At 42.5% G+C, this 24,370-nt stretch overlaps 1 protein-coding gene across 6 annotated transcripts in view; it reads left to right on the top strand.

Annotated features, from left to right (window-relative positions):
* The window catches only part of ATE1 (arginyltransferase 1), a 412,370-nt gene that overhangs the window by 39,784 nt on the left and 348,216 nt on the right, over positions 1–24,370 (top strand). For all 6 annotated transcript variants that reach the window (XM_069239196.1, XM_069239195.1, XM_069239197.1 and 3 more), the window contains exon 2: positions 23,018–23,081. In XM_069239196.1, the coding sequence (XP_069095297.1) occupies positions 23,018–23,081 (64 nt within the window). The remainder of the gene's footprint in view (positions 1–23,017; positions 23,082–24,370) is intronic.

Consider the following 24,370-nt stretch of genomic DNA (forward strand, 5'->3'; position numbering starts at 1 on the left):
ATTTAATGAGAATACTTATGCTAGGTTACTGAATGAATATTTAATAATTAAGCATGTCACAAATTGTTATGTTTGCGTGTACTTGGCTTATTCTGTTGCTGAGGTCGTGGCCTACAACCAGCTGCCGTTTTTCATAGCCATTCTCTTGCAGCATTTTCAAGTCATATCTTCATGATTAAGGCGTGCTTGAAATTAGTGATGTAGATCTTCAGTTAGAGAAATTACCTACTTTTGGCGGAGTAAGTTCTACTGCAGATCATTTAGAGGTAGTAAAACCTGTTAGTACTAGTAATATGTGTTGAAAAGAGTGTATGATGAGTGAAATTTAATTTAATTTTATTAGAAAACTTAATGAGAGAAGAGTGAACATTATTAGAAATTTGGATGAAGCTGGAGAGACTGAATTGCATGAAGAGGCAGAAGATACATTTTTGACATTTAAAGATACACCCTAGACTTAAAATTGAACAAGATAGAAAAGGGAGTTGTGTGTATGTGTAAAAAGAAAACTGATAGGTGAGACGTGGGTGAGTATATATTGTTGGAGAGAGTGAAGGTAGTTATAATTTTGTGGTTGATATGAAATTTTAACAGGTGAAAAATCTATTCATAAACAGATTTACAATGGTTGTAGTAAAATGGCTTATTTTAACCTACCACATGATTGGGTGGGCAGCTGCTGTCTTTATTTATTATGTGTTTTTATTAGAGTGTACCATGTGAAGTGAAAGCGGATTCAAAAGAGTGAAACATGGATTTGGACAAGTGATTATGGATATTTTTGGTGTGTTGATTCCACCTTTTGGTGTTCCTTTGAATGATGTGAAGAGTTGCAGTTGTTGACTTTAATTGATCGTCTTGCAACTAGTACTGCTGATACACTAACCACGATTAATGAGGAATGACTGCTTTGCCTGCCATGTATGGTCTTGGAAACTAATTGCTTTGGAAATTATTGAAAAAAAGTCTGTCTGTGCCACGTGTTGAAATTGAGGCAGTGTTGTGTTCATTTTCCTGATAATAGTGGGCTTATTAATTGACACATGTAATATAGAAAATGTTTTGTGTGATGCAAAGGCTCTTGAAGATATTGGTGGATGGGAAGCAGTTGGTCCATGGGTTACTCTGAAGGGAGATGAAACTTCAAAGGTTGCTGAATGGTTTTGAGATTTAGGTAGCGGTATGCTAAGTAAAATATTAACACAAGTTATCCAAGTCCTGTTTTGTGTAATACGTTTCATAACTCACTCTTAATTTCTTTGGAGTAATATTTTGTAGACGAAAGTCAAATTGGGGGGGGGCATATACAAGTAGCAGTGATGTCTGCCAAGAAGTGTAAAAATGGCTGAATACAAGATGGAAGCTATCGAGGCTGAGGCCAGGTATGTGATGGCTTGCATGCACTGGAGAATTCAAGACAGAAAAAGCAATGTGTGAATTATGAAATGGGTTGGCAGTGTGGTTATGTGGTGATGATTTATCGTCAGAGAGAGGAACTGTGGGAGTAAATTCCGCCGTAGATACTTTTGTGCTTTAATGTTTGGGAGAGATAGCTGCAATGTGTTTACTGTGATTAATATAACATCATTTATAGGTTGACACGAGATTGGCCTATTCATGATTTCAAACCTGCACTTTTAAAATGCATATGAGAAGAAGTGCCTGACTCTAACTTTTCTCCTTCCCTGTCTGTGAACCAGGGAGCCTAAGCTGTGACCCTCATTATTCTAGTAAACGTATGAAATTCAATTGGCTCGGTGGTCTTGTGTACAGTGACATTTTTAAAATGTATTATTTTCTGTTCACCTTCTTCCTGGGGAGATCAGCTTTACAAATAAACTGTATGCAGTTGAAGGCCACTTCCTTCAGCCAAACCGAGGTGCTGTTTATATTTTGGTATTGTTTTCTGCGTAAAGTATAAAACAAGTAAAGTATAAAACAAGCTCACCGACTAGCTTTCCAGTAAAAATCATTATACTATGTGATGTATTTTATGTTTTGCTGTTTATTGTTGTAATGGAACTTTCTTCATCTAGCCACATTTACTGTTCGGTATCTCCGTCTGAATGGGTATTAAAACTCACAATTTGGGTGTTGAGCCAGGTTTTTCGCTGGACCTCTCCATGGCAGTCTATCAAGCAATAATGTTCGTGGTCTCTCCTGTCTGTATTGAGCAGTCCTTATAATAAATAAATGTTCCTCTTCTCACATTTTCCTTGTTCTAGATCATATTTACTTCTGGTTGTTGACTAGATAAGGGCTCAGATTCTGCTGCCAGTGAGATCTGCATATGTTTGCATTTTACATATTTTTAATTGAATTGACTGACCACATATCTTTTTGCCTTCTGTAATGATTATTTAATTTTAAAAAAACCCTTCATAGTTCGTACTTTGAACCTTGCCTTGAATCAAATGGATTTTCCTGTGCGTTTATTTTCTGCGTAAATTAGATAATTGTGTTAAGTCTCTCATCTCTTAGAGACTCACACATAGCCCCCAAACCATCCATCTACTCTTTTAATGTAAAAGGCGCCGACAGCAACCACAACATTTGGCAGTACTGACATCAGGTTACTGAGAAAACTTTGGGTTCCTGCTTTTATTGCATTACATATTAAGCACTTGGGTGATTAGTGCCCGTGTTCTTAAGGATATTGTAGATCAGACAGCTGCACACTACTAAAATGCTGCATTTTGCGTGGTTCTTAAAGTAACATTTTTCTACCCATGAAAATTATAGTTATTATCTTCATAGCTGACAAGTATTAAGTACGCTCACTGGTGCCGATGTGACATTTCACTACCACATGTGACACGTTATCACAAGTGAAACAAGCAGTTATGAGCATTTAATCAGGCAAAGTTCACATATTTTGTGAAATGTAATAGTTTGAAAAGTGCCCTAAAACTACCCCAGTGCTCATGATTGAAGTTCTCATACTAGGTCACTACCCTACTGCTAATTCTTTTCGAGCCGATTATTCTAGAATAAAATGTGGTGCCATAATAAATTTAACCCCATTGAAATCTTGTAATTGTGAAAATTATGTGCAGCAATGAAACAGCTTGGCACTCTGAACACCATCGGTGAAGAACCTGTGAGTGGGTGGTCTATGTTTATTTGCCTGGGAGAGTGGGCGGAAGGAGCTGTAGTGCAGATGATGTTACAGACTTCTATTGAGTTAACAATAGTCAACATCACAAAAGCTTGCCATAGCTCTTCACTCTATAGGTATATATTTTAGTTTACCTGTAAGAACCGTTTTATGAAGTTCACTTGTAAGAACCGTTTTATATTAGAATTGCTTCATTAAACAAATCTCCAGTCACTCAATATGCTTTTACAGGACTTTTTAAACCAGATAACAAAAGAATGTCACATGTTTCCAACAACAACTTAGCATGTCCGTTTTGACATGTAGCACAACATCTAAAAACATAAGTAAGAGTCAGTGGGTGTTTCAGATGGCATTTATTTAATGTCTTTTATTTAAAGGCTTTTATTTAATTCAAGAAGGATTTATTATCCTTCCACCTAACGCATCAGCCACCAGACAGTTTATTACCTCAGTTAGCTAATTACTTTCTGGTAAGCAATACAGCATGGCAGTTCCCTCACCTGCTGTCTGCAGCAGCATGTACCCCAAAGACAAATCCACTGTAGACACTCCGAGCCTGATTACAAATCCCGCAGAGACATCCAATATGGTGGTGGTGAGGCAGCTGTATTGCGACGTTTCCGCCGGTCAGAGAGCCGAGGCCAATGTCGTTGCACACAAGCACCCTTGGAAAGGGCATTCTGTGGGTGCTGGCAGGGGGCCCATGCACTGCCCACAACATGGTCATGGGCAGGGTAGGGGCTCCCATGTGGCCCCCAGCACTAGATTTCTTCAGGGACACTGCCATGAAAAGGCTGGCAGAAAGTGAAGTTGTGATCAGCATGGCGGTCCTGAACGCGGCACCGCTGTGGCAGACTTCGACCGCCAACAGCCCGTCGGGATCCATGATCCTGGCAGTGGCGGTGGTCTCCTGGCAGTCGAACCACCAGTATCATAATCTGGTGGTTGGACCGACAGGAGTGCGGTTGTCCGACCACCACTGCGAGTTTGGCGGTCCAGGCCTTCAGTTTCTTTTCTGAATCGTGGTGCTGCAGGTAGAGAGAGGCACTGCTAGGTCACAGTCTTGTGCTTGGAGCACTGTCACTCTATTGATGGTGGAGAGGCAGGGTCTGCGTTCTCTGTCCTGGCGGGCAGTGTCTGCAGCTAAATGGAAAGAGTTTTCAGAGGAGTCAACCAAATGGCACTGCAGCCTACTGTATTTAATGCATCCCTGTAGGCTGTCGAGGATGGTCAATAAATGTTACCACAAATGAGAAGTATTCATGGTGGGGTCTGGGGAGAGGAGGGTCTGGATTCTGCCTTCCTTCACCTGTATCCTGTATTCTTTCAATTTAGCATTTTATGAAGTCTAAAAGAAGATGTTTTTATAGACAATATATAGTTTTAAATAAATATTTTGAAGCCAGTGCACATTCACGAAGGGAGATTCAACTAATGATGAGGAGTTGGGGAAAAAATTAAATGCCAAAACTGCAAGTCCTGCGATCAGTCACACATTGGAGCACAGATTTGTTTATTTTAAATGAGATGTCTGTAAATTGCCGACTTCGCCTCCTAAAAATATACTCTCACATGTTTAAATGTAAGACTAAAACATTTGACGTCTGCCAGAATATTACTATTTTAAAATGAACTTAACCCTGCTCCTCAGGAAATTCTTTAATTTCAACAACTCCAAAAAATGGTGTTTAACAACGTCTCACTATTATCTTGAATACAAAATGTTATCTTTCTAGTTATTCCTTAGAACTCTATGGTAACGCTACTGTGTATCACTGGGGGACGGGGGAACTGACAGATTGCTGCTTTTGTTGGGTGTACATGTTACGCAGCATGACAGATGTTTTATCTGACATGGATGTGGAAGACATTTAAGAATTTATAGAAAATGTCATTATTTTAGCTTTCCAGAGCACCAATCGTAATTTGTATGACAGAAAGAAACCCCTCATTTTGTTCACCTACTTCAGCTACTTAGTTGGAAAGGCTTTAAACTCAACAGCTCATTTGCCCTGCAAATAGTATTCAGACATGCCTTACATTTGTTATGGATATGCAATGTTAGTATTTATGTATTCATTACAACTCACTGGCAAAGCAGCAGAAAGATACTGTGGAAATAACAAACGGACTGTTGCCGCTGTTGGAACTACGTTTTACTCAGCATATCAGACTTTTTTTCTCTGATGGCTGAGGAGGATATTAGTAGTTTTACAGAAAATGTATTGCCTTTTTAGGTTCTGGAGCACCTTTTTGTACCCTTTTGTACCCTCAATTAGAAAATCATGACCGAAAACCTTTCCTTGTCAAACAACAGTACTATGGTATTACCAACAAATGACTTATATTGTGATCAAAATCTGATATCGCGAATTCTTTATACTTTTTTGTGACCCTCAGAAGCAGTCATTCAGTACAATGCATTTCGATTGGACAAACATGGCAGTGCCTTTATCAGTGAATAAACTCAAACAGATATGCTTCTTTTAAGCTTCCATTTTAAGTAGTTCCACAAAAACACACGATCTACGAAACGGTTTTGTGAATTTCACCCAAACCTTTAAGGGTCTGATTTACAATTGCAGAATTATCCAAGGGGAAGGAAACTCCAGGGTAGTTACTGAGCGGGGTACTGCAGGTTCCTCAACTTCGCTTCAGGACTCTGTGACTCCTCCCTGGCCAATCACTACCAGTGAGTGACGTACCACTTGGATAACATTGCTTAAGTAGAACACTCCTAACCAGTCCTCCATCTGCATAATGTAAATTATCAACACGTTTGAGAGAGCGGCTTTCCAGGACCAGGGGCTGCAGCTGTAATTTCTGTTGTCTGCCTTGAAATAGTGAAAGGAATAGTAATGGCAGTTAAGGCTTAGTTAGTTCCTGATTATTTATATTGTCCTTGGGATATTTGGGAGTCAAGCCTCCATGCACTTGCAGGGCAGGCAGTGGATTTTGAATTGTTTTTTTTCTTTTCTGCACAGCGAGCCACTAGAGGATTTTAGTTGCCCTGCTGCAGATAGTGTTTTTTTTTTGCCTGAAGGTGGTGTGAACAGGGTTAATGTCGGTTCTATGCAAACTCTTTATGTGGTGAACTCCACTTATAGGATGTTCCACGATCGGGGTAGGAATTGACCAGCGCTTGACCACCACTGCGTGTATTTTTGAGGTAATCGAAAGTGTTTTTTTTTGTTGTTTTTTTTTTGCATAGTTTTATTTTGAAAAATGTGTATTTTACGTATTATCCTAGGTTAAGACTGAGGTTTGTGTCCACCAGTTCTGTGACAGGTACCTACCTGTTTGGTCAGAGACTAGTGGACTTAGAGCGGCATGTTTGAAGAGCTGTAGATGGCTTTAGGTGAGAATTTCTGTTTTTGACCAGATATAATTGTATCCATTGTGTCCCATTCTCTTTTAGATGGAATGCAGCCTATTTGATACGACTGAATCTGTTGGCCACATTCTACTCCGTTTTGCTAGATATTTGTGTCATGCAAAGAAGTGAAGTGGAGATGATAACCACAGAGGATGTCAGTAATGGGGTAAATGTTGAAATAGGACCAGGGAAACCCTAAGCAACACTGCAGTTGATTGGTCAGGTTGATGAGAATAGGTCTTCAAATCTAGCTTCTTGGATGGGGTTCCAGGCTGTGACATCAGTGGACCCAGTTGCATGCACTGAGCTGAAACACATTCAATGGTAGTCCAGGAGGTTGCTGGTTTCTCACAGGGCTTGTAGGTGGGCCGTCACCACCTTTTCTGGGAGCTCAGAGACCAGCCTGGCAATAATTTGTAGTTACTGGGGTAGGCCGGGTTAAGGGTGGCTTTTCGAGTCAGGGGTCTCAGATGTCTCCATTTTTGCAGTTTAAGATGAGAATGGGCATTGCTAGCATTTCACTGTGGTGGATTGAGCCCCTACTTGGTCTTGGGGATTTCAGTGTTGGTAGAATTTCTGAGGGGCCAATTGATATGGACATTCAGCACTTGTCCTGCTGCAGGAGTGGGTGTCAGACAGTTATTGGTAGCATCAAAATGTGCAAGGGTGAAAATAGTTGTGCATCTTACCAATGAAACTATATCCAAGATTGTTGCATGGATCAAGATGTGCATTTGTGGGATGAGAAGTCGTTTCATGCCTCTTTGAAGAATGCACTGTGGTTGTTGGCAGCTTGTGACAACCTTTCAGTGAAGGAGGTCATTTTGGCTTTATGGAAGGCTTTATGGTGTGTGGTACTTGGATTTTTGAAGTCGCCTCTGACAAGGGAGAATAAAGTTCAGGGAAACTGTTTTTCGTCATTCTTTTTTTGTTTTTAGAGTTGACTCCTCTGTAAAGCAGTAGGTGTATTTTATTTGTTCATTTTGTAGTGATGTATGTGTCCACTGTAGCACATACAGCATTTCTGAGAGTCTCAAAGAGGGGTTGCACTACAAGGTTGGAACTGTAAAGGATGTTTTACAGCTTTTGCAACAGTTCCATATCACATCAAGATGGTGTGACAGATATTATCAAGAAGTAAAAAAGCAACATTTTAATAACAAGGCAGTGCTGTAAACTATTTGTGGGGCCATCCAATTAAAGATTTACATTACTAGCCACTGAGTCCTTCATCCAAGTGTAGACATTGTTGATTCGAGGTAACTGGGTTTGATTGAGCTTGTATGATGTGTTTTATGGGGATTGCTTCAGTGAATGGGAGGATTTGTGATCAGACCCATTAACAAAGATGGCGGGTATGTTATTGAATTGTTTCCCTTGGTGGTAGATGGTATCAAGGAAGTGGTCTTGGTCTTAGTCTTCCCAGCTGTACTATCGGGCAATGGACTGTTTTGAGAATGGAATAAAGTCCTCTTGTAGTCAGACGTTGAAATCGCCCAACATGAGAACATGATACAATGCGAGGAAGATCCTTGAATGTAGCAACAGAACTCTTCTGACTTCACTGTGACTATTGGGAGATGCCATAATAGGATGTTGTAGTTTGTATAGAGACATTCCCAGTACAGAGTCTTTTCATATGAGTTAGCAAAGCTGATTTTTGTTCATTATTGCTATTCTTCCTCTAGTCTGGCCTTTGTCTGATGGTGAAACTGTGTGGGTCTGTTCAAATGCGGTTGAAGGTGGGGGCATATCTGCAAATGGACACATGCCAAGTGGGATAACCGCATCTAGTTTTGGCTTAGCAGCAAATTACACTAAACATGCAGACACCCAGTAGCCCACACTTAACTGCTAGCCTTAAACGATGGTGAGATTTAAAGCAGGGTCTAGCACTTCAGTCGTACCATTGGCAGGCTGGCAGGAGTGAGGAATAGTTGGTCATATGCCAGGGTCACCTTTGAAGGGCTACTAAGGCTGGGCAAGGGTTAGCCACATGACAGATTTGCCTCTAAAAGGCTGGTAGTGCTGCGTCAGTTTGTCACATGACAATCCAGCTAATGAATAGTAATGCTTTGCTTTGTCACATATCAGAAAAATCAGCTGGGTTGGAGCAAAATCTTCCCGAAGTCAGGCTTACATATGAAAGAGTATTGAATAAGAGCAGTCAGTCATATCCCAAGTACAGTCATTTATCCGACTCTGCTCCAGCACAACTGCATCACATAATGTAAAGTAAGTAAACATAAAAAACAGATTTATAGAGTGCACATAAACCACTATTGGTTTCTTGGTGCTGCAACAGGGAACAGATGTTTGTTGTTTCCCAGCTTGGTGGTACTCATTTTATCAGTCTTGGAAGGATGAAAGGATGAGTTGGCTTGCTGGGTTTTGTTCCTGTGATAACCGGGGCAAACACAGATCCCTTCAGTGGAAGCATTAATCCATGGAAACCCTGTCCCTGGCTTGATGTCCATCACACATTAAAAAAGCCTTTACATTAATAAATATATATTACTTCTCTTTTACGAAAACAAGATGAAGTGGAATTAGTTAACCTAGCCACTTTATTTCTCTGCCTATTAACCTCGTGTTCATTTATTGATTTTGCATTTTTAATGTTATTCGTATGATCCTCACTTTTTGTTTTGGTATCACTTCTCCTGCACAACTGTGTCGCATGTGGTGAAGTTCTGAAATACTTAATGGACCAGCAGACAATTTGTCGAGTTATGTAAAGAGTGCTTGTTCTGTTTCATGTTATGGATTCTTATAAACTGTCACGTGTTTTGCATTTGGGCGTTCACTGACTTAACCACGGGTGTCTCATTGCTGTGTCCAACCTGTTGAATGCTAGCACGGTTTGTGTGTCTAATAAAATTAGCCATGCCAGATGTTTGTGCAGTAGCTGGATGTTAATGCTTAATTTATTTACCATAAATGTTCTAGGCCCAGATTTTAGGTTTAAATTAAGGTGAGTTTTTAATGCTTTATTTTTGCAAGTAAACAGAATGACCTAAATTGCCACATAATTTCTGTTGCTCATGTTCTATTTGGTAGAGATGGATTTTTCCGTCATTTGAAGTTTTTGAAGTGGCTGAAGTCCGTCTGCAAGTTGACTTCTCTGCTGGCCAGATTCAAGAAAACCAAGAGCTGTGGCTTATGTGTGCGTGCTAATAAACTAATAGGAATAATGGTCTCAATCCTGAGTTGCAGAATACAGGATCTATGATTTTAGTCCCTTTGTTCCATGGACTACTTATGGCAACAAGCATTGGCAAAGCCAGAAGGTTTTACCTACGCAAGAGCTTTTGGCTTTGCTGATGTGTTCTAGCCATGTTGTACGTCACTGTGGCTACTGTTCAGCATGACTAAAAGTTAGTAGCGCAGACGAGAGTCATCTGGAGTGTTGTAGAGTGGACTGGCAAAGAGTGTAGTAGAATGGTGTAGAGTGGAGAGCAGGGAGTGCCATGTAGCGAGTGGCATAGTGTGGAGTTGCATAAAATGACATACACAGGAGTGGCATAGATTAGAATGGACAGGTGTAGAGTGCATTGGCGTAGAGTGTTGCAGAGTATAGTGGCGTAGAGCACAGTGGCATTGAGTGCAATGGCATTGAATTCAGCAGTATACAATACAGAGTTGTAGAATGCAGAGGCATAGATTATAGTGGAGTGATGCATAGTAGACTGAAGTGGCGCGTGGAGTTGAGTGGCATAGAGTGCAGTGGCATTGAGTTGGGTGGCAGAGTGCAGTGGCATATGGTGCAGCGTAGAGTCGAGTGGCATAGAGTGCATTGGCTTAGAGTGGTGCAGAGTAGAGTATAGTGCTGTAAAGTGCAGTGCTGTTGAGTAGAGTAGAGTGCAGTGGTTAACAGTAAAGTGGCATAGAGTGCAGTGGTGCAGAGTAGTCTAGAGACAGAGTCAAGAAGGCCGTTCGCAGCATGGGGTTGGTTGCATTTTTGTGGGGGGGGGGGAGGGGGGTTGGCTGCAGGGCCTGGCCGGAGGGCCTGGCCGGAGGCTAGGCCTTTTGGCCAGCTCCCGCTGTATGCGGTTGGTTGCATGCAGGGGGTTGGTCACAAGGCATGGACACAGGACAGGTCCTGCAGCCAACCATGCACTATTCACAGCCTTCAGCCATGTGCGGTGTGGTGTTGGCTGCATGCAGGGGGAAGGACCCTTCGGCTGTAGTCTGCCGAGGTTGGATTAACGTACGGTAATTAAATATTATTTTACGTTAAAAAAACAAAAATGGAGAAATTCACCACAAAAACAAAGGTTGCAGAGACCTTATAGTTAGGTTCACGTTTTACACACACAAAACCGTAGAAATTCAGCAGTTACGGTTGGAGTTATCTCAAGTAACTATAATTCATTCCTTTGCCGTGCACTGTCAAATGTCCAAAGTTGTCTTGATGCCTTGGGCACTGATGTGTGCAGGACTGTGGGCCATAGTAACCATAGCGTGTACATAACAATTAGGTAACATCCATCTTCTTCTGTCTGTGTCATCTGTGTAACAACCCTCACTGTCTAGTCTACCGTTCTTCTCCCACTGTTCCCTTTCCTCTGCTGTTGCTTCTGCTTGAATATCTCTCACACACTGCATGGTATTTTCTAATACTTCGTACTGGGGCTCTCCCTTGATGCTACTCTCAACATATGCATTGTCAAATGGTGCTCGTGCTGTTGCTTTCGCTGTAGCATCTGCAAAAGCATTTCCTCGTCCTATATCATCAGTAATTTTTTTGTGGGCACTACACTTAATGATTGCGACCTGACGGGGCAGGCTGAGAGCAGTCAAAAGTGTCACAATCAAGTTGCCATGCTGAATGGTAGTGCCATGTGACGTGATAAAGCCTCTATTCGCCCAGAGTCGCCCAAAATTATGAGCTACTCCAAACGCATATTGGCTATCAGTGTAGATGTTAACACTAAGATGTTCACTTATTTCACAAGCTCTGGTGAGGGCAATTAATTCTGCAGCCTGTGCCGAATTTTGCGGGATTCTATGAGATTCAACCACTGTTTTGACTGTGGTGACGGCATAGGCTGCAGTGGTCGTACCATCTGGTAACTTGAAGCAAGACCCATCTACAAACAGCTCTCCCTGTGGGTCAGATAGGGGAGTGTCTGTTAAGTCTACCCGTCCCTTGGTTTCTTCCTCAGTGGCAAAAATGCAATTATGATCAAATTCCACATTGTCCTGAGGGAGGGGTAGTAACGTAGCTGGGTTCAAGACATTGTACCGCTTCAAAGTAATATTTGGACTGAACAATGTTAATTCGTAACCCGTTAGACGAGCACTGGTGAGGTGCTGCGTCTGTGTCTTGTTTAACAAAATATCAACGGCATGAGGAACCATCACAGTGAGCGGATTGCCACCAACAAACCCTTCACTTTGTTTCACCGCAGCTGCTGCAGAAGCCACTCCTCTAAGACAAGTAGGCAAAGCTTGCGCCACAGTGTCCAAGGTGGAAGAGAAGTATGCACAAGGGCGTTGTCTCCCACCTTGGTCCTGTGTCAAAACAGACAATGTACAGCCATGCTTTTCATGCACAAATAAAACAAATGGTTTGCTGTAATCCGGATTACCCAATACAGGAGCAGAGCACATCGCCTTTTTTAATTCTTGAAAAGCCTCCTCACATTTGTCAGTCCAAGGTACAGGAGAGGGCACATCTGAAAGTGTCAGAGCAGTCAATGGTTTTGCTATAAGTGAAAAATTTGGAATCCACTGTCTGCAAAAGGATGTAAATCCCAAAAATGCTCGGACTTCAGAAGGGGTGCGTGGTGCAGTCATTGTATGAACCAATTTAATTCTGTCTGGATGTAATCTCCTTCCCTCCTTAGAGAGGAGGTGTCCTAGATAGGTGACCTCCTCTCTACAATACTGCAATTTTGGAAGGGACACCTTATGGCCCAGAGGTGCTAAATGATGTAATAATGCAACAGTATCAGTCTTACATTGTGTCATGGAATCTGAGGCAATTAAAATATCATCAATGTACTGCAACAATGCAGAGCCTGAAGGTGGATTGAATTGGTCTAATTGACTTTTAAGACATTGACTATATATGCTCGGGGACTCAACAAATCCCTGTGGAATTCTTGTCCTCGCGAATGATCTACCAAAAATCGCGAAGCTAAACAAATATTGAGATTCTTCGGCAATTGGAATGCTAAAGAACGCATTCTTCAAATCGATTACGGTGAAAAAACACGCAGAGGGTGGAATCATGGTGAAAAGACTATTCATGTCTGGGACCACGGGAAACTGGGGAATTACTATTTTATTAATTTCTCGGAGATCAATAACTAATCGATATACTGTGTTATCAGTAAATGATTGCTCACCATCTAATCTATTAGCATCATTTCGTTTCTTTACAACAGGAAGGATTGGACTGTTACATGGGCTGCTCACTATTTCCTTTATGACACCTGCATGCACAAGATCAGATATGACTGCCTTGAGCCCTTTTTCGCTTGATTTAGGTAATTTGTATTGAGGAACACGAGGTAACCGGGCACCTGGTTTGATTTTTATTACAATAGGGTCGATATCCATAATGCCTACATCATTCTTGCCTTTGGCCCATAAGCGAGGGTCTATTTCCTTTAGCTCTGGGGGTAAGTCGTATTCCTGTGAAAACATGCACCGAGTTGGGGAAACACTATCCATAGTTACATAGACACCATCCATTGAACAGTGAATAACTGCATTTAATTTCTTTAACAAATCTAATGCAAACAAGTTTTCATTGCAACCTGATGTTAAAGAGAGTGGCGTGTGTACTGTAAATGGGCCTACAGTTACTCTCATAGGTGTTGAGATGGGGCTCACCACGGGGATTCCAGAAATCCCAATTGATGTGGTATGAAGCCCAGACAGGGGAGCCCCGGGGACTGCAGAATGTGCAATAGATGTTCTGGTGGCACCAGTATCTAGAAGAAACTTATGGCCCTCTCCTTCGATTTTTACATCAATGTAGGGACCATTTTGATCTACAGGAATACTTACTCGCCCCTGGCCCTGTCTGTGGCTGTCCTAATAATTGTAGGATTCAGAAAAGAAATCATCAGCATAATATTGTCGTTCAAATGCATTGTCAAAAATATTAGTGTTACGCGGGACCTGATTCTCATTCTGCGAATTCTGATCAGTTCTACCTCTTCCTCGTCCTCGTGCATTACCTGCCGCGTTCCCTCTATGAAGTGACATACTTTGTCTTCCTTCCAGTAATGGGCAAGTATCACGCCAATGTCCATCCTGCTTACAGTAGGCACATTGGTTGATATTTAATCGGCGGTCTTGGGGTGGTGCAGATGCACCTCGGCCTCGACCCCTTCCCCGTCCCCTTGGTGGGCCACCCCTTTGCTGAGGGGTTGTATCCCGCTGAGGGTATGCCTGCTGTAATAATACCTTTTTCTTCAACTCTTTTACTGACTTCTCATTCTTTTCTAATTCTTCCTTGTACCTGCTCTCATAGTATTGTGCCATCTGCAAAATCTCTGCCTGTCCCTTCGTCATCCACGAACTCTCTGTTGCTTTTAATTTTTGTGATATTTCAGGTAGAAGGCCATTAACAAAGCGTTCTACAAATAGTGTGACACCTGTTACGGTGGCGAGGTCTTGACCGCTAAAATCTATGAAAGCTTGTTCAATTCTAGTAAAATAATCTGGGACATCTTCACCTATTTTCTGTTTATAAGTGGCAAGTTTTCCCCAATCCACAGTCTGAAGAGGTATAACAGTTTCTAACTTAGTCAATATCCGGTTAGGTAAATCTAAAATATCCTGATGCGGCAGGGTTCCTGGTGCCCTTTGTGCTTCCCGTGCTTCTAAACCCCCCCATGTATTTCCCAAAGTAGGTGCATCATCTACTCTTCTAATTTTATGCCAAACTTCAGGACCCAATAAAACACCAAAAAAATAGTCAATGTCTTTGAGTGTCATGGTTGTGGTGGAAATGGCAATTCTAAGGTCCCGATAGAATCCAGCTGGATTCTTTCGAGGGTCTGGCAAGTCTTTCTTTATAGCCATTACCTCCTCCCTTTTCCATGGTATATGGACAAATTGGGCCACCGGCCCGGGAGCTGGTCGTCCGGCGGCAGCTGCTGCTGCAACTGCAGCTGCAGTGGGCATATCAGGGTGCACTTCCCTCATTGGGTACCCCTTGTCATATATATTGAGAACATCTTCCCTGGCTATGACACAAATGCGTACTCCCTCATTTATGCTGTTACTATCAAGAATACAAGCCACACTGTCCCGCCATAATTGGTATAATTCTTGTTCATAAGGGAGAGGGGTAGAATCTGTAATACAAGACTTCCAATCCCTCTCCAATTTTTCAATCATATACTGTAGTGCTAATTGCTGTCCAAAATGTGACATCTGTTGTATTGTGTCCATAATATCGGTGTGGGTGTAAATAGGATGTGACATCCAGTTCTCTGACTGATTCTTGATAACCCGTTTTTCCCCATCCCCAATAGTGGAGCGAGTACTAGGGGGCGAAATCGACTTAATAGGTGTGCTCCATATGGGTGAAAGTGAGTGTGTGGCTCTGCACTGTCGGCGTTGTCCATTTGGGGTATTAGGGGCAGGGGACATTATTGGTAACCTTGCAGTGCTGGCTGGTAGTGGTGGGGCAGGTGGCGGAGGGATTAGGACTTGGGCTATTGGGGTAGCTTGGGCTAGAGGCTGTGGTGGTTGTGGCACATGCTGCTGTAGTGGTGCACCTGGATTTCCCAAATTGTGTCCTTGCCCTTGCTGCTGTTGCTGTGCCCCCATGATAGGTTGGGCTACTGCAGGGGGTGTGTAAGGTGGAGGTGCAGTAGGGCTATTATCTAATAGCTGTAGCATTACCTCATCTTCCTCTAATGCATGTTTGGTTTCTGTTGGCTTTGATACATAACTTCCCTCCACCTGAGCCCTATGGACTCTATCTTCAGATTCAATCCCTTTCTGGGTTTGGGACTGGTGATAAAGGGCGGCCTTTTGCATGATGGTTCTCCTATTTTCCCTCTCTATCAGTTTATCTGATTTAATTTTTCTTTTATTGGCTTCCATTTCCCATTTTCTGTACACCTCAAACATATGTTGTCTAGCCTTTTTATGAAACAAACATTCCTGTAGGTAGGTTAGTTTCTTTAAATCAAAAGACCCATCCTCTGGCCACTGGAGGTCAGGACAATGTCTAGTATACCTGCGCCATATACTATTATACAAATTATTCTCTAAACCATAATCCTTTAACATGTCCCACCCTGGTGTTCCCTCTTTTGGGATCGGTTGCTTTTTATCTAAACGTGGCACATGATTTCGGCGAAAACAAAGACATAACCCTTGCCAACATTTCTTATTTCCCATATCTAACCTTTTAAATTTTCAAAAGACAACACACACCAAATTTCAAAATGCAACATGTACCAAAGAAACCCTTGTTCAAATGTGCACCAAAGAAAACCTTTTTCAAATGTGCACCGAAGAAGAAAAAAAAAACCCTTTTTTCAAATATTTACCAACTTACAAATTGCTCCAGGCCTGGGCAAATTACTCAAACAAGAAAAACACGTGTAATACAAATTGTCAAATGGTACCTTGTACAAATGCAAATTTACCAAGAACTAATCATTCCCAAAAATGATAAGTTATCCAAAAACAATTATTCTCTCAAATGCAAGTTAAAGCAGACAAATAGCCAGCGAGGAACAGTCTTACCTGACTATCTGCTTTTTCCTGGATTTCTCTCCGGCCGCCCGTGTCAGACTAATCAGTCAAGATAAACACCGATGTTTCAGGGACTTCGCTGGGACATCATGAGAAAGCGGGGAGAGGCCTGCCCGGTGGATAAGATGCAGCTGCTTTTGAAACTAAGTCTTTGTGCAGGGGCCCCTGGAATCTACACCTCCGGAACGGCGTCCCCCCACTGGCAGCACGTCTCGTGACAGAGCTACTGAAGATATCCACTGGAAGGTCCCTGTTCGGGCGCCAAATTGTCAAATGCACATATTTGCAGATACTTACAAATGCATTTACAAAGGAGTTTTTGACACGGAGAGCCGGAGTGAAAAATCAATGACCAAAGGTCTGTTTATTTTTGCTGCAGCAAAGAGGACAGGTTTACCACTGGCATCCCAGGCCCGAAGTAAAGTGTGCTAGCATAAAGCGTTTAACAGTGATATTTATACTCATACATCAAAGGATACATAAAATGTGTAAATAATGATATACGTCATACAGATATTTTAAGGAGTTAATCAGTTTCCACACACTGGTTCCATTCCCAGCTTTGTCCTTGCCTCCCTTCTGCAGCTGCCTGACTCCCCACATTCTTGAGACCCTTCAAAGGATTACGTGGTTCAAAGGTATAGATATCAGCCTTTCCCTCCCCAAAATACCACAGCCGAGGTCAGTTAGTTATTTGAACACACAATTATAATGAGTACAGTGCCCCAGTTAGGGAAAGGAACCAGCTGCAAGCCTATGGCGTGGAACCAGGCTTATTTTACCTAAACAAATATACATAAGATAACATATGTGATAGACAGTGCGTTCAGAGACAACAAAAGCTCAAACTTACACGTGTAAAAGAAACGAAGCAATTCAAAATGAATTCTAACAGCACTACTAATTACTCCACATATTACAACACTCATAGCATCTTCTATGACATTATTGATAATATCACCACAACATTTGCAATAAAAATATTAGAAAACTGTGAATGCTGGGGGCACGAGTTATAGTTAACTTACATTGCAAGTTCTAGATACTTGAGGTTACTCTAACTATAACTGCTGAATATCTATGGTTTGTGTGTTTAAAATGTGAACCTAACTATAATGTCCTTGAATCCTTTGGATTTTTTTAGTGGGTATATATATATTTTATAGAGGAACATTACCAGTTATTATAAAATATTGATGTTTGTGTTTTGAACTCCTATAAGGGATTCTAGGCAGGTCTTCACTATATTACCTGTGGACATAAGAGATTCTCTGCTGGGTTTTGCTGATTCTAAGCACTCCCTATTCTACATATGCTTAACCTGGTGGGATAGGTGAAAACTCTTCAAAAGTTCTATTCTATATACAACTGGGGAGTTTACCCTCCATTAAAAAAAACATGAAGTCCTATTAAATAAGGAAGCAAAACATTATGAAAAGTTACATTAAATGTGTGTTTTCTATTTAGGATGAAATGTATTGGTGTAAAACACCTTCTAGCATTTAAGTAGACTGAGATGCTCAATTCATTTCTCTGTCTTTCAGCCTTTCTAATTAGGACGCTTTTTTTCAGTGAGTGTATCCAACAGACACCTTTACACAGAATATTAAAGGGAATCTCCTGGCGTTTCACCTTGGTGAATTCACAGTGTTTCTTGACTAAACAGCTTCCCAGAAGGTAGACAAAGCTGTAGTTGATGGTGCAGGTCCCGTGGGTTTTCTCTGCCATACTTGTAATGAGGTGACAGAGCAGCCTGTCAGCCTTGCAAATCACCACAGACATCTGTGCCCCTTGGTTCCCCCCCCTTTCCAAAAATGGGTGGGGGGCTATGGCTCTACTGTGGGCTGGGTGGAGGCCACCCCCAGGGAGCAGAACCCGAACTGGTCACGAGTAGTGAGGGGAAGATACGGAATTTACTGGTCAGGGAGGGGGACACCGGGTTCAGCCTAGTTGTAAATTTAGCTATTGTAATGTGGCTGGGGGCTGGAAGATGTTTAGCTGCAGGCACCTGGCACGGGGCCCTCTTTCTCATGGGGATTCTTCAGAGGACACCTATCCGCCCTCACAGAAGGCAAGGAGCAGAGATTGCAACAGTTATCCTCTGGTGTACTCAGAGGCATAGTAGACTTACAGGAGGTCATTTTGGTCCAGAGGCCTGGCAGGTTGCCAAAGGGGAACAGGCCACAAACAGGTGACAGTCAGGACCCAGTCAGGATGCAGGGGGGCAGCCTACCTCAATGGCCTTGTATGTTGAACGGGAAGGAAGCAATAAAGGGCAGCGCCTGTGGCCCGGAAGATGTTGTTGTAGAGGTGACTTGGGCAATTGGCAAGGAAGAGTGGAGACATTCACCCTGGATATCAATTCAACAAGAAAGTCTAAGAAGATCTTAAAAGTACTACAAGGCACCAGAAATAGAGGGACACACACTAACCTATTGCCTTACTGCTCTAATATAGCAGAATGGCAAAAGTTGGAAGCGTTTCTGAACATACCACAACAAATGAACAGTTGCAACTGTACATGGATGCTTCCAGGCATGGTGTCTTTGGAGCAGTATTAGGTACAGCTTGGTGTGCCAGGGCATGGCCAGCTGCTTGACACAAGTCTAGACTGACATGGAATATAACGTTAGAGCACTTTCCCATTCTGGTTGCATTGCTACTTTGGTCAGTTTGCCTGGCCAACATGAAATTGGTCATTATGTCGGACAACATGGCAGCTGTACACACCATTAATGTGCAAGCAGCATCATGCCCCACGGTACTGGGATTATTAGGGCACCTGGTGGGCACATGCCTCCAGCACAATATGGAAGCTAGGGCTAAGCAGGTGCCAGGGGTTCAGAATGAGGCAGCTGGTGATCTTTCTCACCTGCTGTGGGACAGTTTCCGGGCAGACTGGCCGGCGGAGGAAGAGGAGATGATTCCCTTCAAGGTGGAGTTCTGGGAACTGATGCAATAGAACTGCAACTTCAGAGCATGGCAGAGAAGGATCTCACTGTTGGAAGAATACAATGGTACTAGCGTTGCATGAAGTCTTTTTTGCGGACATTGCACATGAGGTGACTAGTACTGAAGAGGATTATGAAGCCTTGGTAGGGCAGGTCAAGCAATTTGTTGTGTTAGCAAAGGGTGCAAAGAAATCCAGATCGTGGGTAATGGAGCACTTAGCAGCATAGCATACAAGGTAAAGCTGAAGTGTTTACAGGGCCCCACAAAAGGATTTGTGCTCAGGGAAGCTTTGAAAGGATGGGCTAAACATGAAAATAAGAAACTGGATTCTAGGTCACCAATAGAATTTTCTACACTAAAAGTGCAGATTGACCACCCACCTTTAGTGTGCCACTCAGAGCTGGGGCCCTCAAAATGTGGCCATCTGAGTCAGGCGATCAAAGACAGATCAGATGGGCAGGGTGACAACGTATTATACTGAATGAGATGGAGATGTACAGCCCATATTGTCCATTTAGACTCCTGGCAGGGTACATGCGTGAATGGGCATGGGGCCAGGACGAGACATATCTCCTCTATCAGTTTAAAAATGTGTCTTTGTCAGGAGTAAAGATAGCAGAGCTCCAGGGGCACCACTTTACCACACATTTATTTCATACTGGGGCAGCCACAACAGCTTTCCAGGAAATGACGGTAAATGCAATTAAAACAATTGGGAGATGGGGATCTGATTGGTTCTGGTTATATATACACCCAAGCATCAGGCCAGGAATGGGCAACTAGGATGCTGTTTCTGGGAGGAGCTTAAGGTTGCTGGTGATGTGGCAATGTATACTAAAATGGCATGCTTGATGACTATAATAAAGCCATTACTGTTGGCTCGTCCTTCACTGCCTCCTTGTGTTTTCCTCCTCAGAAAGCAAAACCGTGTGGGTAATCGGGCACTCATATGTGCCCAGGGCAGGGGAAAGAGCTGACAACAGTGGGAGGAATGCGGTATTCCTGTTCCAATGCACAAGGGTGGAATGGTTCGGAAAGCCTGGGTGCAGTAGAGGGAATTGGAAGGCATCATTCAGGCATGCCAAACCTGCGGAATAAACCCAGACGTTTTGATCATCCACTTGGGTCTGAATGACCTCCCGGCTACGGGTAGGGGTGACTTGTTTCCGATCATGTAGGAAACCCTCACAGACTTGGCCACGACCATGGATGCCATAGAGGTATTATGGTCAGAGATCAGCAACAGGAAGTCTTCGATAGGGGCTCAGCCCCACGGGGGTATAGAGTATTCAAGAAGGAGACTAAATAGCCTCATGGCCAAATTCCCGTTGGGGATAGGCTGGGGTAGGATTAAGCATAGCTTAATTTATTTGCGGCAGCCAGACTATCCTGGTCTGGATAGGATGCACCTTTTGGACATTGGGGTGGATATATTTCTAAGGAACATAAGGACAGCATTAAATGAAGGAGGTTATCGGTAGAGTGGAAGAATAGAGGTTCACCTGTGGGGTGGGGAGGTTGGGCAGCAAAAGCTCCCAGCAAGGCATGGTGGTACTTACAATGCAATCCTAAAGAATAATGGAAGGTTGCTGGAGGGGAACAGGCTACAAACAGGTGACAATCAGGACCCAGGGTTGCCCGCAGGCTACCGCAATGGCCTTGTCTGTTGAACCGGAAGGAAACATTCAAGGGCAGAGCCTGTGGCCCAGAAGACGCTGGTGTAGAAGTGACTAGGTCAACAGGCAAGGAAGGATGGAGAGATTCACTAAGGATATTAATTCATTCTTGGGCTAGAAGCAAACACTTGCCCTGAATGAAATAAATAGTGGTACCGTTAGTGAATGGTCACCTAGTGGGCTGGAAGCAGGCGCTTGCCCGTAATGCAAATGAACGGTTACATCCAAGGTGATAGGGCACCTGGGCAGACTGACCCTCACTGAATGTGTAGGGCACAGTGCTTTGGGGCCATGACAAGGAGGGCACAGGCTCATTGAATGTCACCTGGTTGGGGCTGGAAGCAGACGCATGCCCTGAATGTGAATTAATGTAAGGCATAGTGCATGGGAGCCCATGAAGAGGAGGCCACTAGCTCTTTGAATTAAAATTAAATGGTGGTTGAAGGATTACTTGTAAGTTGAAAAATTGCCAGATAAAATGTAGCCTCAATTCTTCTATAAAAGTGAAATTGGTGTGGTCTGCTTTTTGGGATCAGGGAGGATGACCAGGTGGGAGGTGCCGCGGCTGGGAGTGTTTTGCCTTAGGTGGCAAGGTTTAGTGGGCATTTGGAAGGCAATTGAAACGTTTTAACTGTAGTGCAAGAACTTTTGGGGAAAGGTAACCTGAATGGACCAGAAGGTGTGTTTACTGTTCTAACTCTAATATTAAATATTTTGATGAATGTTAAAAATTCCAGAGATGTTTTTTAAAAAAGTGTTCAAATGTTGTAATTTACAATTGCTGATAAGTGATGCCCTAATCGTTCCGCTGAAGGCAAAAAAAAAAAGTGGAGCACTGCAGCTCGTGGATAGGAAGTTGCCTCAGTTCCTTAAAGTTTACGTTTTCATCACTTACAGTACTTTTATGTGCATTTAAGATGCAATCCTATGTCTGGATTACGGTGCATTGAAATTGACCGGAGATCCGAAGGCTTGCACAACTGCTTACGATTCTGTCTGATCTGCAACGCCCTTTTTTTCCAAACTTCCTTTTAAACAGTGGCAGTTAATTTTTTCCAGGATCAAGCAACACTATTGTTTGTTCATTTTGTATGTGAAAAATATTACAGCTGTTTTAGTAAGATCGATATAACGGTCAGTACTTGCCCTTTGTTTCAGGCTTTGCAAAAAACGGATGGGTGTTATGCTTGAATTAATCTAAGGCATGGGCAATTACTCGAGCTGCACCCCAATTTTTTGCTCACCAGACAGGAACCATCCCTACACAAGCCAACATGCTCCAATAGAAACAGTCTAGCCCGAACTTCCAGGCCAAGTCATCTCACAGCGAGAATACAAGCAACCCCACTCCGATATTGGCCTAGTTAGACCTGGTTGGAGAGGTGTGGCTTCAGTCGCGTGCACAAGTCTGGCCCTACCTGTTGCATGTAAGGCAGGACAGTGGGTTAAAAACAGAAATGTGTCTCGAGATAACCAGTGGCTGAGAGGAATTAAAAAAATTCCTTGCACCACTTAGTTATTATTGATTTTGCCTTTTTTGTAGTGCGAGTGGTATCCCCAGACATGTTCCTGTGTTCACTGTACTTACCATAGCACTCGAGGACTCCCAGAAGAGGCCTAGATAGGCCGAAACTGGTCTGAGGTTGCTTGGGTTTCCATCTCAATGGGACTTATCCAGGCAGTTCCAGTGAGACTGTTCCTATTGGAGCAGGGACAAGAATTACTTGCCCACAGTTGGTTACTGTTTCGAGTGTCACTGTGGGTAAAAAATGGTGGACTGGAATGCAGCCGCGAGTAATTGCCAATTGCTGAAGTGAATTCAAGCAGTCCTTCCATCACGTTGCGATAGTCGTGTGGCAGACCATGGCGTAGACAGACTTAGGCATAAGATTAATACTGTCTTAGAGTGGCATGTTTAGACTTTAAAGCGCAAATTTACAGCAACATTGCTTCTTGAAGGAAAATATATCCCCTGTAAATAGAGTACAGTTATTATTGTAGCAACAGCTTGAATATGTAAATGTGCCCCCATTTTCTCCAACGAGGTTTTGGAAAGGATCAACAAAAATCTCACTAATCTAATGATAAGTCTGTTTCAGTGGTTTCTGGAATGATCTTCAAGGAATGCTCACTCTCCTCTTTCTTGCCTCCTAGGTATGTGGGCCCATTCACTGACCGTTCAGGATTATCAGGATCTCATTGACCGTGGCTGGCGACGGTAAGGAGGCAGTCAGAGGTTGGAGAGAGGAAGTCTGTCTACACATGCAGTGTTTGTTATAGCAAAAATTATGCATGGGTTATGAAATCCTATGAATATTTTTTTTTTTGTCACACCAATGTTAAGAAAGCGGGCTAAAAAATAATTTTATTTGGAAATATTGTAGTGATGAATGTACATTTATCAATTTACTATTATAGTTCAGAAGTCACATTCTAAGTTACTGCCTAATATTTTGCATGTCACTGTGACTTAAAAGATAAAAAACACTGTGCTAACAAAGGGCCAGCAGGTACGATTTTATCACACTGTGAGAATTTAACTCACTTGTGCCCTTTCATTTTTCGGCAAGTACCTTTATTTTCAACTTCTACACAAGCAAAATAGCTTTGCAAAAAATAAAACATACACAGGATGGCATAAACCATATTTGTAGGTCTGCCAAGAGTTACATTTACATGTTTTTGATTGCCATTTAAAACATTTCATAGGACTGGCATCCTCTCCCATGCAAGACTTTTATTCTTGTGACTCATGGCTGCTTCCCACACTCAACAATGGTAATAAGCAGCCTATTGCCCCCTGGTGTAATATCTGTTGCACCTCAGTACTACTGATATATTTCACTTTGTGTAGGATTTTTTGTATATTTTATATATTAATGACATTGTGGCGTCTAGGCATTATGGCAAGAAAAAAATGTGGATTTGAGGTTTCTAAAAACAAAAAATAGCTTGCGTTTTTTTGTACATGGTGTACATCTAAGGACCATTTCTAGGCTTGTTACCTTAGTCTGTTTAAACATGGTGACCTCCATCACATTCCGGAGATGTTCACTGTGTTCTTGTTCCGCAGGATATAATGTCTGTTTTTCTTATATCATGTATATGCATTCCATATGGAGCACACATCAAAAAACTAATGTTTTTTGGAGCCTGAGTAATTGCTATTAAAACCAAATGGAATAGTTCTCGTTTTTTCTAAATGGAAAACGGACTAAGCAACCCATGCTGCTTTTCGAACTTCTGACCTGCAAGTTTGAGACCTTTCCAGGTACTCCCTTCTCAACATCCCAATTTCATAGACTGGGGTAGGCGTATAGATCTGTAATGCTCCAAGATCTTCTTAGCCCTCTGATTGTGCCCACATTTACATAAGTTGTTTCAGCCCCCCAAACCCCCGAATAGTCTGTTTTAGAAGGTTTACAATATTTTGGGCGTAAAAGTGAACTGAGTTATGTTTAGTATTGAACGTGATACTCTTGGGATTGCTTAGCTGTTTTCTTTTGC

The sequence above is a fragment of the Pleurodeles waltl genome, chromosome 6 (genome assembly GCF_031143425.1).
Source record: "Pleurodeles waltl isolate 20211129_DDA chromosome 6, aPleWal1.hap1.20221129, whole genome shotgun sequence".
Lineage (NCBI taxonomy): Eukaryota > Metazoa > Chordata > Amphibia > Caudata > Salamandridae > Pleurodeles > Pleurodeles waltl.